The sequence below is a fragment of the Tachysurus vachellii genome, chromosome 9 (genome assembly GCF_030014155.1).
Source record: "Tachysurus vachellii isolate PV-2020 chromosome 9, HZAU_Pvac_v1, whole genome shotgun sequence".
NCBI lineage: Eukaryota > Metazoa > Chordata > Actinopteri > Siluriformes > Bagridae > Tachysurus > Tachysurus vachellii.
In genome coordinates this window covers 3139265-3155971 of record NC_083468.1, presented here as the reverse complement: position 1 = coordinate 3155971, position 16707 = coordinate 3139265, and the positions used below count along the sequence as shown (strand labels likewise).

The 16707-nt window shown below is 39.6% G+C and overlaps 1 protein-coding gene across 1 annotated transcript in view; it reads right to left on the bottom strand.

Annotated features, from left to right (window-relative positions):
- The window catches only part of zfhx3a (zinc finger homeobox 3a), a 32200-nt gene extending 16399 nt beyond the window's left edge, over positions 1-15801 (bottom strand). The window contains exons 1-3 of the mRNA XM_060878857.1: positions 15403-15801; positions 3849-6611; positions 1822-2050 (exon numbers count right to left, since the gene is read on the bottom strand). Of these exons, the coding sequence (XP_060734840.1) occupies positions 1822-2050; positions 3849-6575 (2956 nt within the window). The 5' untranslated portion in view covers positions 6576-6611; positions 15403-15801. The remainder of the gene's footprint in view (positions 1-1821; positions 2051-3848; positions 6612-15402) is intronic.
- Positions 15802-16707: the final 906 nt, after the last annotated feature.

Sequence of the window (16707 nt, the reverse complement as noted above, 5' to 3'; positions counted from 1 at the left end):
GCCATTGAGGCACAGTGATCCACTCCAGCGCTGTTTATTCAGCCGCCGCATCACTAAGAGACTCGGCAAAGCCAGTCACTTATCACAGCTTTCACTCTACACACTGCAGTCACATGGCAATGTGAGCCAGTGTTTTTTTTTTTATAAAGCGTCACTGTGCTGTGTTATTTTCAAGCATTTTGATCGGAGGAAAAGGAAATTCCGACGCTCTGGGAGCATTTGATGCCTTTGAGGATTTTTTTGGCATGAGCCAAAGTGGGCTTTTATTTGTTAATGGTTACTGCAATATTGGCTTTTCAATTTCTGGCAACACTGAAGGCTGTAATATGCAAATGAGAGCATGAACAAATCACTGAACAAATCACCATGTGGTGAGTTCACCTCCCACAGCCACTTAACATGTCTATTATTGTGAGGGTTCGATGAATCACACACAGCATCCGCATGAACCATTGAAGAACAAACACAATGCTGGGTCAAAAAAAAAAAAAACAAACAAAAAAAAAACATGATTGCAGTATTGTACATACAATATAGAATGTGCAATGATTATCCACAATTTGAACGGAAACACTATGAATATGATTTTCTCTTTAAAAAAAAAAAAAAAAAAAAAAAAAAAACTTTCTCCTGTCTGTTCCTGAGACAAGCTCCGGCTCCGGCGGGACACTGGATTAATAATTTGTTGACAAATTGCTTCTTCTTAAAAACTTGTAGACAAACCTCACCAGACCACTTCTACAGGTATTAAACCATGAGTGACTCACTCTGTGACTCTCCTTTTCTTTATGCCTTTACAGATTAATTAGATAGCATTAATTAACTCATTGCTCATTAGTGGTTGAAGCCTTTATTGGCTGCATTGACTGGACACCGCCCCTGGTAAGGCCTCCTTCTGGGCAGCGAGGATGTAACAAGTCTGATTATTGGCGGATGAATTAACACAATCAATTCCTGCCATTCTCGACAAAAATCTCTCACTCCCATTCACTCCCTCTTTCGCTCGCCTTCTGTCCGAATGCAGGAATTGAGCTTTTGTTTAAGCCATTAGTCGAACCGATTTGGGGTTTGAACCAAATGCTAATTGACTCTACCACCCGCTCCTGTCAATTACCCCACAGTAAATAACCACACGCTCTCTTGTTCTCTTCATGTTCAGCTTTGCTGTTTGTCTCCCCCTCTGGCGCCTCCCCCTCCACTGTTCTGCCATCTTTTCCAGATGCACCCAAGAAGCAACACCACAACGTGGGGGACCAACTAGGACCGGTCCATAGAGCTATCGTTAAAAATCATCTTTTTATATAATAACGTTTTTCAATTTAAATAACACAAAGTACAGAAATGTAATAATTCCTATGAATACTGTATTCCTGCTGCATTATAACGCATTTATAACATACAGACAGACAGGCTCTAGTACAATACCTGTCCCACACACTATACTGCATTACAACAGACAAACTGTCCACTTTTTTTTTTTTTTTTACTTCTGTCAAAACAGCATAATTGTGAAATGTCAGATTTTTTTTTTAAACAATTTACTTCAGCTATTTTTTTATCACAACACTTCCACTGTTATTTATGTGACACTCAGCTGCAACATTTTAATATTTTGGTTTTTTTTATTGCGGTCATACATTTGTCATTCATTGTCGTCTCTTTACTCTGTTCACCCAAATATGTAATTTCCAGAATTCTCACTGAAAACTATTTTCTTACTTTTCCCCCCCAAAGCCCCTGCCTGCATATTTGACACAAATTTTCACTGTCAATAAAGTGAACTGAGGAATCGTTGGAAACCTGTGCATGTCCCATTCTTACCGTTATCTGTACCATGATTCTTTCTGATCTCAAAGATGGCACCGAGGTCCTCCTCTTCGTCCTGGAGGCCGTTCTGGATTCGCTGTAGTCTCAGGAGTCCCTCCCCTCTCTGGTGGTTCAACGTATTGGCGTGTTGCACCAGACTGAGGCAGTTTTGGGTGGAGTAATCACACAACACACAGTGCAGAGAGCCACCATCAGACACGGCTCCCTCAAACTGCTGCAGGTACTGAAGAAAAAAGAAAAGAAAAGAAAAGAAAAGAAAAGAGATGTACTAGTCAGGCGCCTGTTCACTGGTGTTCATTTATTTATTTATATTTTTACCAACAGGAAACCATTCATTAACACATTGCATTACATTCAACATATACACGCATAATATCTATGTATATATATTATTCTTACAGTGAAACTCCTATATATAGTTATAAACTGTTATATAGTTAAACACTAAAATGCACTACCCACAGTGAACATGCTAAGGGTGCTCTTTATTTTAGCTATTTTCAGCTAAAATCCTTTATTTATGCTTAAAAACAGAAGTAAAAATTGTTAATATTATATTTTTCTTTAAAATAATGACCTCCCAAACCTCGTAGCATGCAACATGAAACGCTGACATACCACACGCACAAGATTATATCTATTATGATCCATGGGTAAGTTTTTAAAATAAGCCTCGTCTGGAGTCTTTCGCTATTAAGAAGCAGATAAAAAAAAAACCCGACAGGGGTTTTCTGAACCAGCTAGACGTCTTACAAACATGTAACCAACATAGTTCGAATTCTCTACACCAACTTCAACAATCCAAACGTTGTTAGTTCTTTGTGAACTGCAACGAATAGTTTGTTCTTTAAAACACGCTCATACATCAGGAGAAAGACCAGTTTGCTTGCCTTACTAAATGCTAAACTCATTGGATATGTACTGGGGTAATGGGTCACATTAGCAGGAGGGAAAAATAACACACCATCAATCTCCATTACTAAACAGACCACAGAGGCCCGAGGGCAAGATCGCAATTTCGTTCCCAGCTTTCTTAGCTTGTCTCTGTAGTCCCATGCATTAGAAAGAAGGTCTTAACTACACTTATAAGTATACAAAAGGCAAAATTCCAGTTTGTTTCGAAAAGTTTAAACAGTAAAGGTTAGAGCTGGATTATAGGAATGACATTGTCTGGTGAGCAGAAGCTGATGATTAACATATATTTGACCTGAAAAGTCAATGACTACATTGCAGAAAAACGATCATCCACCTGTCAGATATAGACATTTAACAATAACCTAGCCATCAATGATGCTCGTTTCAGACTGCAACAGAAGTAAGGAATAAAATAATTTGTCATCAAATGTAAAGTTATCAGTGTTACCACCCCAAAGTTGATCATCTAATAACAGCAGAGATTGCTTATACTGTACACAGCAATTTGCTAGTGAATACTTTTATATATTTGAGAACATGCCACAAGTCTTCTGCCCCGAAGCTCATCCTCTGCCCTCGACAGAAAACCTACTGCCTGTTAGCGCCGACACTGGAGACTCCTTCCATAAAAGATTAATAAACATCTTTTTAAGGAAAACCTGACTCTATCAACAATTAGGTTATGTGGTACATCCTGAGCCAATTAGCCGTTATTATAAAAACAAGAACATTAAAACATTATTGTTCATTCTGACAAATAGACCTTTAATAGAACAGGAATGAAAATCAGCACATTTTGTTCGAAGAGTGAAGAAACAACTTTCTAGAACCGGTTAGTTTGTCAATATGAAGCATTTACTTCCTGGAAGAATTAAATTGTTCAGCAATAGATACTTATAAAAAAAATCCTCAAGGGTTGTTAAGAGATATTTAATGGTTCAAGTGTTCTAAATTCTAAAGGAGGTCATACTTGGAGCCTTTTGTGAAAGGGATTCCTTCTGTTTTAGGGTTCTACGTATAACCTCTAAAGATTTACCCAGAGGGTATGCTACAAACACTGTTATAGACCAAAGGCATATTTTGAGAAGAACTAGTGAAGAATTTACCTTGTATAGCCTCAAGCTGGCCTTGTGTCTTGAGTTCATTGTGTGTAGTTTCAGCTTCTCCATGCTATTGGCCTCGTAACTGCAGGCATTACACCTTAGTTGCACCTGGACACCAGCAGCAACACACCTGAGCATCCATTCCTCCTCTTCCTCTGCACTCCCATTGCGTCTGCTGGCTTCTTGAAGGTGTGCTGCTAGCTGGTAGCGTTGCAGATGTTTGTCTGTTTGGCAGTGCAACTGGAAGTTGGCCCTCAGAGGTGTGGCATAATGGCAAAGTCGACAAAGGTGGGCGTCACCGGTTGTACCTCTCCAATCAGCATCAGGAAGTGAGCGCTGGATGGCCAGGTGCTGACTAAGAGCACCCAAGCTGTCTGAGGAGAAATGACCACACAGTGCACATTCAAACAGTGCCTCGGGGGGGTCTTCATTTACTGGCTTCCGGGGAGACTCCTGCATGGTCTCGCTTCCTGGCTGTAACACACTTTTGGGGTCAGAAATTCTGGTCTGGGGTTGGCAGTATGGGTAGAGCTCGGCAGAATTTTGTCGATGCTGGCGCTGCATATGGGCCAGGTTCTGCTGCAAAAGAAGCATGTTGTGGGTATGCTTTTCGCTGGTCATGTGTATGCGGAGGTTCCGCGCTACATTGGTTTCATAGTCGCATACTTCACAACGCCATGATGCACGTCCCTGTACTTTAGAAGGAGATGGCGAGGGGTTCTGGGTGGTGTGCGTGTGAGGCAGGGGGCTAGGCTGGACTGTTGGAGCATCTGGACGTGTCTGTGACTGCAAATTCTGCATATTGTTGAGGTGTTTATCTGACTGCATGTGGATGCTCAGGTTGCCTTTGGTGGTGGTGGAATACTGACACACCTGACAACGAAATGGCTTGTACCCACAGGTATAGGTCTCCCCTCTAGCCAAGCGTGGGTGGTTCTGCCCACTGGCACAGTATGGGCACTGGCCATCCTCAGAGTCCGGATGTTTCTCTTTCATATGAGCCTCGAGAGTCTGCTGGTACTTGTAGTGCCAATTACATTTGGGACACTTTAGCGTCTTGCAAGAGTTGCGTGAGTGCGTCAAGTTTATTTGGCCCCCAAAAGAGTAAGAAGACCCCTGTATAGTGTCCCGCCCAAGACCAAATTCTTGTTCACCCCCAGCTGACAAACTTCCTCTAGACCCAACCTCCACCTGTAAGTCCTCAAACTGAGATTTGATAGTTTGGGTCAGAGGAGGGGTGACAGTGGGTGACTGAGAATTGCTATGGTTACTAGGTAGGTCAGATTTAGTGACATCTGGCGTGCTGTCATTGCACAGCTTGCCATTTGGTTCTTTTGCCATGGCACTGCCCTTTTCTGACAGGTTATTTGGTTTGATTTCCATTACACTCTCTTTGCTGGAAAATTCTTTTGGAGTAGTGACCGTGGACGAGGGTTGCACAGTAAAGGATACCGAAGCAGGGCCGTGGCAGTTAAAGCTTATTCCACACTCTAACTCAGAGTCTGTGAGAGATTTGGTGTTGTTCATAAAGCTGGTTGCTACTGTGACAGAGTTGGGAGATTTGGGATTGCTTTGGTTTGAAAGAGCCGGTTCAGTAATGTGCCCTTGTTGACCACTGCTGCTAATACTGCTCACACCATCCTCTGCAGTGGAAATGACCTCTGAACTCTCCTCTGCTTCTGCGCTACCTCCACCATCATCACTGCTCCTCTGTGGGCCCTCTCTGCCCAGGGTGGAAGGGTCTTTGGCAGGGCTCAGCACTGAGGTAGGAAGGGGGACTCTGGGTAGAGAGGGCTGAAGAGGGAACCCTGGCTCAGAGATCTGGAGGTGCTCCCTGTCCTCCTGACTTAGCATTGCCACCATGTTGGGCCCTAAAGCTGTGGTTGTTAACTGGGTTGGCATGTTGCTAGTTTTTGGTTCTAGGAAGCTTAAGAGTGGGTGCTTATTGGGGCCTACAGGTTGTAAGATGGCACAGGTGTGCCTGAGCGAGAGCAATTGCTGTTCTTCTGTGGTAAGCATAATATTGTGATGCTGTGAAACATGTCCTCTAAAAACATGCATGCGACTGAATGACAGGTGACAAAAAAAGCACACCAGGACAGGTTGTTCTTTGCCAAGCAGTGCCAGCTCTGCTTCAGAAGAACTCGTTTTGGCAGGAGCTCTATCTTTGGATTGGCAGGTCAGCAAAGCAAGAATATCACCAGTCAAGTGGCACCAGTTCTTAGGGTGGAAGACATGGAAGCTTTTAAAGGTAGAGCTTTGGGAAACAGAGAAATGGCATGTGCTAACAAACTGTGGACGAGATGAGGATGAAACCACATTGCATGGCAGCTGACGTTGACTCTCTAGGATGTAAGCAGAACCATCAGCCTGGTAGATGATCTGACATTCTACCTCATCAGCTTTGTCACCCACCTCATCATGGACTTCTCTTATATCTCCTCTTTGCTCTAAACAGTCACCCACAGCACAATCAACTGTTTTTTCATCAATGCCCTCGTCCTCTTCATGTCCCTCTCCAAAAGCCCTCCTTTCTCCCTTGCTTTGCCCCTTCGCTTCTTTCCTCCACCCTGGTTCACCCTGGTTGGACGGGCTGGCTGAGGTCAGGTGAGCAGTGTTTTCTCTCTGTAGGAGAAGTAGCATGGAAGATTGTGGGCTGCAGATCCCTGGAGGACGGTTTAAACAAGGACCAGAGGCTCCGTCATTTGAGACAGAGTCACAGCACTCCATCCTCCCATTTACTGGACATTCTTATTCCACCCGGACCTATACAGAAAGAAACAGAGGGGGGGGGTTTGAGTAACTCATTTTTGCATTACCATAAAAATAAAGTTCAAGTGAGAGTCACTTTAGACATATTACTCATCAAAAACAAGTTAGACACAAATTTCATTTAATCAGAAGCTGATATGCAAAACCATGGATCTTCTTATAACAGAAAATGTGACACAATTACTGCCTTTGTTAAAAGAGAAAGAGAAAGAGAAAGAGAGAGAGAGAGAGAGAATACCAGTGGGCAGAACGAGACAGAAATCCCTATACTGCAATCAATAGCTCTTTGCAAAACTGCATCACTGAAAGCTGAATATTACATGAGGAAAGTTTCTTGGAATCACTAGAATCTATTATCTTAATATCTCTTCCTGTCAGTTCCTCTACCTTACCTGCCATATTCGGTAGGTTTGCAACGAGCAAACAGTAAATGCTGTTTAATTTTCAAAATGTTGAATGTTTAAAGGGGGTCACGGTGTCTTAGTGGTTAGCACGTTCGCCTCACACCTCCAGGGTTGGGGGTTCGATTCCCGCCTCCACCTTGTGTGTGTGGAGTTTGCATGTTCTCCCCGTGCCTCGGGGGTTTCCTCCGGGTACTCCGGTTTCCTCCCCCGGTCCAAAGACATGCATGGTAGGTTGATTGACAAAAAAATTGTCCGTAGTGTGTGATTGCGTGAGTGAATGAGAGTGTGTGTGTGTGTGTGCCCTGCGATGGGTTGGCACTCCGTCCAGGGTGTATCCTGCATTGATGCCCGATGACGCCTGAGATAGGCACAGGCTCCCCGTGACCCGAGGTAGTTCGGATAAGCGGTAGAAGATGAATGAATGAATGAATGAATGTTTAAACTGCTTAGCTTGTCCTCCATTTTCTTTGTAATACCTAGAACCTCTATACAAAAAAAATAAAGTTCTGTTTAGGACCCTGAAGAATTCTTTGGTTAATTAAAAGTTTTTAGTTAAAAGTTCAAAACCCTTTCTGATCGACCTTTCAGAATCGCTCTGTTGTAGGTTTTTACACCTAACCATTTTTTTAAGAATTCCCTCAAGGAGACAACCAAAAGAAATGTTCTAAAAACGTACGCTGAAATATTGTTTTTTGGGCACTTTGTATGACATCTGGTGTTAAACTCGATGTTAACATGCACATTGTCGTAGAAGCTTGTGGATATTCATGAATGTGTGTGTTCATCTGTGTGTGTGTACCCACACACACACACCTAGGGGTAATTGCTCAACCCTGCAGTAAAACTGCAGATCGTGCTGAGATTCAGAGGGTTATATTGAGCGCTTTCTGATCCTGGCTGCTGGAGAGGGTTAAAGTGCTTATAGGAAAATCAATAGTTTAAATGCTAAGCAACTTACTGGAAGCCAGAGCAGCATGCTAGCACTGTGCTACGGATGTGTTAGCCGATTGAAGCTCGATCCAATCCTAGATAAAGTGGCTTTGCAGGAAAACATGAAGTATCACAACAGCAAAGATGAGCGCACGCATGGATCGTGTCACATAAGATATCAATCAAAGAGCTTGCACCCACCATCTCCTGGAATTATCAATGATTTTGTCCAGTTGCAAGTAAATGATTCGTAATGATTCACGATTCTCTTGATTATAAAGACCAAATATAAAACACGGATGAAACAATTATACAATGATTTTATCTTGGTAACAACATGTGCAATTCCTATTGCCCTGTCAAGCTTCAAAAATTAGTCACAATCAATATTAATACCTGTACCAGTCAGCGTATACTCAAGTGTTAGTAACCCCTATACCCTCCATCCCCCCCATCTGTTTGGACAGCTGCCCCTCTGCTTCACACTCTCCTTTGATCTCTGATTTAATGCACCATTTCCATTAGAAACACTAAGTCCATTCAGGAGGCAAAAGAGACTTCAAAAAAAAAAAAAAGTGAAAAAGACTGAGAGAGAGAAAGGCTGCAAGACTTAACAACAAAAAAAAAAAGAAACACTGAATCCGTCAGGCTAGGCGGTGAGAGAGAGAGAGAGAGAAAGAATAGGTGGGACTAGAGCAAAAAAAAAAAAGAGAAGCCTTTACACTATTTTTAAGAACAAAAAGATTGTAATTCTAGATTTTATACCTTGAAAGCCAAACAAAGGACGAGACCTGAAAATGGAAAGCTGGCGTGTTTCTTGAAAGACACGCCCAAAAAAAAAAAAAAGAAAATGAAATGCACACTGAGGGTCAGAAGGATTGAAACAGGAAACGTGAAAGTGAGGATGAGAGGAGAGACTCTCCGTGAATAATGCAGTTTTTCAAAAAAGAATCAGATCGATATAAAAACGTCTGATATCAATTTTAGAGAGTTAAACGTTATCAACATTGATAATATTAAAACATTTATTTTTTGATGTTCAAAATGAAGCGGACACTAAACCTTTTCATAAAATATGACTTTACTGATATGATCCAGATTTTCTGGAACTCAAAAAAAAAAAAAAAAAAAAACACAAAAGCAAATAAGCTTCCTCCATTATTGCAGAAGATGCTAAAGGCACATTCTTCCAAGGTTTGTGATGTTTACCTGGATAACTTTAAATAAACGTCATATAAAATCGCTTCCAGGCTTGAATTCCTTTCTGGTATCTTTCTCCATTCAAATGAATGAGCTTTACCAGAATGTCTTTTTGCTGGTGAGTGGTGAAAATAAATATCTATGGTTTTATTCCTTAAAATCCTGCCATACAAAACGATGTAATCCACAAACTAACCTGTATTTTAACAAGCAAACATACGTAGGATTTAAAAAAAAAACACTGTTGCTTTGTCAGTGTGAACGAAGAGTATACGAACTGTCATACAACACCCATGGCCTAGGGCTATATACATACATTTACACAACTGTTTAGAAGCATCATAGCTACATTATAATAAACCTACTGACTAAATAAGGAATAAAACATTCGGTCTTATTCCTCTTACACCAAACAATTTATAGTTACATTGAATTCCTGTTATTTCCTATGGTATAACAGCTATAACCAAGTCAACCCATCAACCAATAACTCCATTTCTGAACAAGTTCAAGACTGAAAACAATAATTGTTAAATAACAACACATTTAAAAGTGTGTATTTTTCATCTAAGATTATGTGGAGTATAATATAAACCTTAGACATCTTGCAGCTAAATCTTTTAGAGCTGCTTGGTTTACAAAAAAAATGTAATTACTCACCACTTTCTGACCAATCGGAGCTCAGAACTAAGTGACAGCATCATGTTCTAATTATTATGTTATATGACACATCGGGTACGAATCAAAAGTATTCGTCTTTACATTTCTCGGAAGACTGATCGTGTAAAACTGCCGCTGGATCACGAAACATTGTCTATAACCTGTGGATCATTAGAAAAGATGCAGTTGAGTGTTTACTGCACTTACAGTACATGAAATCTCTGGGGTTTGGGGTTTTTTTATCATCTAATAATAAATAAATTATACTGAATTTAGATACAAATCTTCTGCAGTGGATGAAATCTATCTGGCCCTCGTGCTGTGTCTTTGTACTGGGTATTTATTGAATTTTTTTTGTGTGTTTCTGGGATTTTATTGCCTTCTGTCTTGTCATCAGTAAATGAAATGGATGGAAAATTGGATTTAGGTCAAGTGACGTGACTTGGCCCGTCAATAACATTCCACCTTTTGGCTCTGAAGTGCTTCGGCAGTGTGTTTCTGGTCACTGTCCTGCTGCAAGATGAAGTGCTGTCCTTTGAGTTGCGAGGGATTCGGTTTCTCTGTGCTATTAAGATGGCGCCGTATATCACAGATGATATATATTTTGGAGCAAGATTGCATTCGTCTCTTTCTATCACTCTGTTTAATTTGCAGCTTATCTATTCCATGAGACAGGAGCAGAGCACTAGTCGGGGGGGGTGGGGGGTGCTTTAAGAGCTCATGTTCTTGTGCATTGCATCTTGAGCTGAAACCTCTGGTGTGCTTTTAAAAGCCAGCAGCAGTTTTCAGTGCTTCATGGCTGGATGTATTCTTCCACTCCTGTGCTTGTCTGTAATCTCCGGGCTTCTACATTATTGCTGCTCGACTGTGCATTCATGCTTAATAACCATGTACTCACATGTGGATTGCACTCAAGTCACTTCTTCGGTCCTCGTGTTCAGACACGACAGCCGTTCAAACACAAATGCCACATTTACAGTAAATACCAGGCCGTGTTATGACTCATTGTGCAAGAAATAATGATGTGTGGCACATTTTGGAAAAAAAAGAAAACAGGTTGGGTTGCACTATTATATATATATATATATGTATTTTATTTATACTTTAAAGCTGCTGTTCTTTCTCACTGTTCCATGTTTATAATAGTTTATCATAGTATAAATATAATATAGCCATATTCCACCTTCATTAATGAATGAATCCAATTTCCCTATTAATCTATTAAGGCTTAAAATAGCTACATAAATAAATAAGCGGACAATCAATAATTTTTGTATATTTTTTTTTTAAATATAGTAAGTTGAAATATGGCTAGAAAATAGTTATATATATATATATATATATATATGTTTTGTCATATTATACAATATATCACATTACTATTCAACAATAATAATAATAATAATAATGTACTTAATATACGATTTAATATGACGTTCTATGGTATTGTTCAATAGCATATAATTAAATAGAAGTGAATTAGTCTTAAAACAGTATTAAAAAATGATTCATATAGCTGGTATTAGCTGGAATGATTAACCTCTTCAACTCCAAAGACTCTGATTCTCATAAATTCACACCTACATTAGTCTTACTATTATTAATATGTTATAATCCCACCAGCATATGATTTGAATTTAAGGTGTGTGTGTGAGCGTGTGTGTGTGTGTGTGTGTGTGTGTGTATGTGTGTGTGTATGCACTGTAGCCACTTGCAGATTCATCTTTAAAATTTTCACTCTCTCTAAACACGACAGTGTTGACCCTTGCTTGACTCCAGCTTCAGCTTCTGCGATAAGCTGCAAATTCTATTTAAACCTCACAGAACCACAGCAAACACACACAGACACACACACACACACACACACTCACTCCCCTGCTCTCTTTTTCCACCATGCTTTTATTCAGAGAGCACAGTGTGGCTCAATATTTGCCAAGGAATCTGATGAGAATTGAGAGACTCAATCAGTGAAACGTTTCTGTTATGCGTCTGTCTTTATTAAACGTGTGTAGACAGTGTGCAGTGTAATGTAACACACACACAGTGGAGCATAAGCTCAGAAGCAGGGGCCCCATGAATTGTGTGTGGTGTGACAACAGAGAGAGAGAGAGAGAGAGAGAGAGAGAGAGAGAGAGAGAGAGAGAGAGTTCAGCTCGCTCACTAACCACAGCCATTGTTATGATAAGCAGAGAGAACAGCAGTGTACGCATGCGTACACACACACACACAATAATGACTGACCAGTTACACACACTTCAGCAGCAATCAGTGCAAAAGAGCTACAGAGAAATTCTGTCACAAACAACTGCAATCTTATGAAGTACACTTCCATCTGAACACATTACACTTGAGTACACTACATTTCTAGTGTGACCATCAGTCAGGTTTGTGATAAGACCTTCAACACCGAACACACACACACACACACACACACACACACGTCACTAAAGTGTTTTCAACAATATTTAAAAAGATGCTTATTTCTGACTTATGAGACCTATACTGGTTTTAATAATAATAATAATAATAATAATAATAATAATAAATTATAGCAATTGTTATATCTACAGTAATATGTTTTATAATATGTTTCATACATTATACATATATTAATAATATCTATATATTATTATGACTTTATTTATTTTAGTGCATATTAAGAATGTTAAACCATTTATCCATCAACTTTGTCTGTAATATTCCTGAACGTATAAATGCAGCTGAACTACACGTCCTCTAACTTTTATCTCTGCGGGATGCAAATCGTGGCACACAGGAACACGGGCACCCTGCTAACGTGTCATCCGATCTCAGAGAGTACAATAACACGACGAGAAGTGTGACAAATGAAAGGAAAAACCAACATAAAGCATGTTAGTGAGGTATAAGATCAGCATAAGCTGCCAGAACAGCTTCAACACGGTTAGGAAAAACACAATTTGTCCTAAAAACATCTCCGAGGTTGATGGTGAGGTTGTGTGTGGAGCAACTCCAGAATCTGTTGAAGAGGTTTGAGATCTAGTGACTGTGAAAGCCAGAGCTTATGATTTACATGATTTTTACCCTTATTAAACCATTCAATGAGACCTCTTGCCAGGTCTATAGGGACGGCGTCATCCTGGAAGAGACCACGCCCACGAGGCTAGAACTCTTTCATCATAACAGTGATCAGAACTTTAGATGGATTTGCAGCAATCAGCACTCTTCAATCTAAGGTGGAAAGTGGAATCAAACTTTTCAGGTTATAAATATTCCAAACGTACCGCTTCTTCTACTCTATACTAGCACTATTTGTTCTCAAATCAAATCCATATCAAGACAACAGGTTAGCGCAACAGTACACGGAATGATAATTACACTTTTCTTACACATCTCGACATCTCTCGAGTATTTAAACTATGCATGTTCACATGAGCTTTAAATGACTTACTCATGCATGCCAAGAGAAAATAATACAGGCTGTAATACACAGGCTGTTATTATCTGTGAATACAAGCCACTTCTTAAGCACTAGACAAGTGGCTTTTATTATCATTCCTCTCATCACAAACAGCTGTAATGTTAAGAATGTAATATATTTCCCATAGAACCACGGTGCTGTAACAGTAACAGATGGTCTGCAAATGGTAGAACATCCTGTAGTAATATGTCTATTAGTCTATTACACCATAGACTTCAGTTTATTATGCCGAGATGTTGATGTACGCAATCATGAAACAGTGTAGAACAGCGGAACTCGAAATAAGAAGTAATAACTGGTTTGTTGATGTTGAACATTGATGTAAAGGAGGCGACATGTAATAGGTTTCAGCTAAAAAGCAAACGGCTCACGTGGTCCGTCTTTCTGACCAGGAAACCTGTTCCTATGAGGTCTATATAAAATATTTAAGGGCCCTAGAAGGAACAAGAATCAAGCCCTAATGTATGTGTGTATAAGGCCATACTGCACAATGCCTGACATTTTATTCAGCCTAACCAACAAATAGGATTTGGCAGGGGTGAAGAATATGTTGCAAATATGACATCATAACATTTGAGAATATTATCACATCCAATTATTAAAAAAATACCGGACTGAAAATATGAGTTTTACATTTATCAGGAATTGATATGACGTGTATCTAAAATCTAAAATAAATCAGGACAGAAAACAAAGGGAAATAAGGCGATCGTACTTTAATATCCACTTAACCGCAGCGGATTCGGTGGGACGTGAGTATAGATGGCAGACGGAAAATGATTTATTGTGATATTGATATTAACTGGTAATATCGCTCGGTCTTATGGGTCATTTGAGTGTATAAACAGCTCCAAAATGAAGTCAATACTTCAATATTTTGGCTCAGGAGGTGAGTAAGAGCAGACAAAGTGACGCATGATTTTTAGGGTTAAGTAAATACAGAACCCGATCCAGCAAACACCCAAACACCAGGGATTTAGAAACACACACATATAGAATTTCCACCTTGCTGTGCCTGCAGTATCTAGAACAACTCTTCTCCACTTGCTGTCAACTCAGATCTTCAGATTCTCACTCTCGCCTTCGTTCACAACTACTTATCTGTCGTTTTTTTTTCCACCATTCTTTCTCCAGCACAGTGAACTCTGACCCGTGAGTCTGGGCTCTTTTGACCCTGCATACCCTTCCTCCCTTTCTCCACCATGATGTGATGATTGTGGAATGACCTAGTGTGTGTGTGTGTGTGTGTGTGTGTGTGTGTGTGTGTGTGTGTGTGTGTGTGTGTGTGTGTAAAACCCACATCACCATCCCCTCCCTAAACACAGGAACCTTTCTATGCTCTCCAAACGGAAAAGGCTGCTTTTTACATGTTGCTATGATGGATAATAAAAGGATAATAAGAGCTCCAGTCAGTGGAATAAACGCTTTTATAATATTTCTGACACCAGATCAGACTCGAGAAATGTTTCCTGAAGGTGACACGTTGTTGTACATGAAACGTTTCCGATATAGTTTCTGATTACAGTCTAGTTCCATTTGTTAAAGCTTGTTTTTTTTTTTTTTTGGAGAACCTTTTTTACGCACGGACAAAAAAAAAGTTTCCGTGTTTTGGTTGTAGTGTGTAACAGGAAAAACTGAGCAAAACGGACAAGAAGAAAGGAACAAAAAGTGCTCGGGAATCTTTTGGACATTTCAGGTCGCAGTTTCACGGACATAACGTGCTCGATACTTTGTAACTGTTTGTTTACAGTATTTACCGGATGTTTTCCTTCCGCTCCACCGGACACCATTTTATCCGAGTGCTTGTTATGGCTGGATGTTACAAGCTACACACCGTGTGTCCATGATGTACAGAAAATAAACACACAGGACGTGATTTCATGTCTCTACAATCTAACGAGGACGACTGAGAAACGAGGTAACACGACACCGACTAACCATCTAACCAACCCACTAATCAACTAACTAACCAACCAGGCAAAAGGAAACGCGCTCGTGAAGAACTTCTAGTGAAAACAGTGAGGCAAAACCTCAAAACCTCAGACCTCTAGCAGGGAAAGAAAGTCAGCTAAAACCCACCGGAAACCATAAACCTTAGTGTAAAATCCCATTGAGAAGAAAACAAACTCACATTTCTGTGGCTTGGTCCACACGCCGCCTTCATAGATCCCATTCACGTACTTCCATTTGGTCAGATAGCTTCTAGATTCTTCTTATTAGTAGTAAACAGTAAAGAGGTCTATATCCGGATTACCGTTTTAAAGCCTTTTAAAGAACAGAAAACAAACAAGAAACTAAAACAACAACAAAAAGGAGTATTTGGTTGTAACGCAGACGACTTGGCTTGGTTAGAGGGAAGAGGAGAAAGCGGTGTTTGACGCCACCGAAGGAAAAAAACCGTTCAGTCTTTATTCCTGCTAATTAGTTTCCTGCAAAAAATGGCTGGAATTAGCCCAGTGCGCATGCGCACTATTACACAGTCACGGCGGGAAGGGCTAATTAGCTCCTCCTGGATCAATGAGATTGGAGCGGGGGGTGGGAGGGGAGGGGGGTTAGGAGGAGGAGGAGGAGGGAGTGATGGAATTAGGTTGGATATCATCTAATATTTTATTTTGCAAAACAAACATGCAAAGCGAGAAGAAAGAAAAAAAAAAACAGATAGCTGAAGCTAAGTTAAATAAACAGCCAGCATCCTAATTTTACTAACTAGCTCCAAAACCGGGTCACATTTCTCCTTTTTTGTTCAACATTAATCCATACATACTTAATATTCAATATTGTAATGCTATTGTACAATATATATATAAAAGTGAGTAAATCACAGTGTTGCGTGTCTCCTGTCCTTGTCCTGCATTTTACACTTTAGAATTTACTCGTTTTTATTCTGTTTTATTCATTTCACAAAGACCATGTCAACGCAACTGGGCGAGATCAAAATGTTGAGGTTTTTTTTTTTTTTTTTAATAATAGTAATAATAATACTTTAATGATGTTAGACATAATAATAAGAAATGTGTGTGTTCACTGATACAGAGATGAGAAGTGTGAATTGTGATTAAGAACATCGTTATATTATTATATTAATATATATATGATTTAATGGCATCTAAAATGATTATTATTAATAATAATAATAATAATAATAATAATAATAATACAGTATATTCTATTCACTTGTTCTGTAATGTCAATAATATGGTGGAAAACAAAATAATATTTTAGGTGAGTGAATATTCTGCTCGGTAAAATCATCTTTGTAACCAAATAAACAGATGTATATTTCCTCCATTATCATTTCTCCATCTTTAATAATAATAATAATAATAATAATAATAATAATAATAATAATAATAATAATAATAATAATAACAATTACTGATTTCTTTACTCCATGTTGAATAGATCTCTCTTCGCACTACATGAATAAATGTATTTT